At 49.8% G+C, this 2548-nt stretch overlaps 1 protein-coding gene across 1 annotated transcript; it reads right to left on the bottom strand.

Annotated features, from left to right (window-relative positions):
• Positions 1-399: 399 nt before the first annotated feature.
• On the bottom strand, positions 400-2286 carry LOC100278503 (uncharacterized). Its single transcript, NM_001151760.2, has one exon. The coding sequence runs from the start codon at positions 2198-2200 to the stop codon at positions 551-553; it is 1650 nt and encodes a 549-aa protein (NP_001145232.2). The 5' UTR covers positions 2201-2286; the 3' UTR covers positions 400-550.
• Between the last annotated feature and the right edge of the window lie 262 nt (positions 2287-2548).

The raw sequence follows: 2548 nt of genomic DNA, 5'->3' as shown, positions 1-2548 counted from the left end.
ATTCGACCAATTAATCACAGTCCACTTGATTAACGGGGTGTTTGGCTCCCACCTTATAAACTTTAATGACTAAAGGTAGTCACTTTGAGTCTCTAAACTGTCAAACAGTATATAAAAATTCTAAACACTAAAGTTTAAGAGGGTGACTAAAGCAACCAAACACTTCCTAATTGCATGATCAAATGCTTATGTTTACATTGGAGTTTTCATCTTGGTTAAAGCACCAACCACCTTCGTGGTTATTCGTTTTCCTCGGATTTGATAAGGCCTTGTATGCCCCAAATTCGTTAAGCCCAATAATGCATCCAACAAATCTAGTAACCACATGACGTGCCAAACTGACAAGGCACTGAGGCAGCTGGGAACCATATATAGGTCAATCAATGTGCGCTTTAGAAGTTAGAACAAGCCCCTCAATCTGAATGTAGCCATCGAGCAAACAAGGTTCCACAAGTTCTTAAGAAAGAATACATGCTGCATCATCGAGCATATGTTTAATAGTTTAAGCTAAGAGTGTAGATCAGCAATGAAAATATCCATTCTGCAGATTCTAAAATAGCTTGCTCGCCAATTCCTTAAACTTTCTAGTTACTAGACTGTACCTATACTTGAATCCGTATGCAGCAGGACTGCCGGAGTTCAGCGCATCAGTACTAATTCCATTCTTCTCAAACAACTCAACCACGTCCTCCCAGTAGATGATGCTTGTTGTGTCGTTGCGCACGGCCAGCAGCAGAGACTTGTAGGTGGCTTCATCAGGTACAAGCTGATCATGTGATTCCATCTGGCGACACAACAAGAACGCCCCTTGGAGGTCCCTGGTCTTGCAATACCCGTCAATGACAATGTTGTACATCTCTGTCGTCGGGACCAACCCTGCCTCCGCAAATGTCCGCAGCACCTTCTCTGCGAGTGAAACTTTCTGAATCCTGCAAAGCTCCTCGACAAAGGTAGTACAAACATTACCCGCTGCAGCAGCACCGTTCTTCGCAGATTCCTCAATGATGGCCAGTAACTTATCTTCGTTGGTTCTAGATAGGAACTCAAGCAGGCTGCCATGAGCGATCTTATGTAAAGCTGTAACGTCTCCCAGCCATTCAGCTAAGCAGTGTTCTGCCATCAGCAAATGGCAGGTGTATTCGTGTGGCTTGAAGCCATCCCGCACCATCTGATCCAGCAGGGCGAGCGCAGCCTCCAGATCTCCATTCTCGTTCTTCCTCGAGGACAGAACACTGCTCAGTCTCTTCAAGTGGCCATTGATCATGACAGTATATGTGAAATGATTCGGCGCCACGAGCATGTCTGCCATCTCGCCGAACACCTTGACAGCGTCGTCACCCCTGCCGGCCTTCCAGAGCCCGGCGATCACCAAGTTGTAGGAGTGAGCACTGGGAGGTTCCATGCCATCGTAGCCCATCTGCCGGAGCCAATGGACGGCCTCGTCCATGCCGCCTGCCTTGACGCAGACTTCGATAAGCACGTTCCGCTTGTTGTTGTCTGGGCACACCAGGACTTTTTCCAGCATTTGCAGCATTTTCTGGTGGTGCTTCTGTAGTTTCATGCCCGCCTCCACCATCTGGGTCCGCAACTTCCAAGCAGCCTCCAGATCTCCCTTCATCAGGCAGTCAGTCATCATATTCATGGTAACATACCGGTCACTGGAATATTTTGGCGCCGTGGTCGTGGCCGCCGTTTCGCCGAACACCTTGACGGCGTCAGCCGCTCTCCCGACTCTCCAAACCGTGGTGACCGCATCGCGGCGCTGGCGATCGCCGAGGGTCTCGAACACGCGGCGCGCATCCGCGTGGCGCCCGAGTGAGAAGAGCTTCGCCATGAGGTGGCCGCAGGAGGCGCCCGACGGCAGCGGCGCCTTGGGCGTGAGTATGAGGAGGTCCAGCAGCCGCAGCGCGCCGTCGGGGAGGGCCGCGCGCGCGGATGCCTCGACCAGCACGGAGGCCGCGCGGCCGAGGTAAAGGGGCTGCCCAGGTGGGCCTGCAACGGCCACCGAGCGGTACATCTCGGCGACGCCGGAGGCTGTGACGGATTTGGAGCGTATGAACAGTTCCGTGCGGTTAACGGAAGCCCGGAAAGATCGTGTGGTGAGGAGGGCATAGATTTCGTCGGCGATGAAAGCGGCGCTGGACTGGGCGCCGGAGGAGATGGAGAGGCGGCGAGTGAGGAAGAGGCGGCGCGATTCCATGGCTTCTTCAACAGAAACGATTCGGCTGATCTGGTGCGCACACAAGGCACATGCCCTCCGGTGTTTTCTTAGGGTGCATTCGGCGTACTCTCAATTTTAAAGTGAACAACACTGAAATAGTAATGTCTCAACCTTTAATCTTAAACCAAACAACCTTATTTAAAGATCATCTTATCATATCTCGTTTAATTACTCTTTAAAAACTGTAGGTTAATGACGGTTAACTAGGCGGTTTACTTAAACCGCTTGGCGGTATCGATTTATTTTAAAATTTCGATCTAAATTTCAAAAAATTGAAAAATTTATAAAAAATAAAAAAATTATATAATAAAAAACTACATTTTCTCA

Source organism: Zea mays, chromosome 9 (genome assembly GCF_902167145.1).
Source record: "Zea mays cultivar B73 chromosome 9, Zm-B73-REFERENCE-NAM-5.0, whole genome shotgun sequence".
NCBI lineage: Eukaryota > Viridiplantae > Streptophyta > Magnoliopsida > Poales > Poaceae > Zea > Zea mays.
The sequence above is the reverse complement of the archived record's forward strand: the minus strand, read 5'-3'. Positions and strand labels throughout refer to the sequence as shown.

What these genes read in the sequence shown, in the direction of transcription:
- LOC100278503 (NM_001151760.2), bottom strand. Translation starts at nt 2,200, where the DNA reads ATGGAATCGCGCCGCCTCTTCCTCACTCGCCGCCTCTCCATCTCCTCC.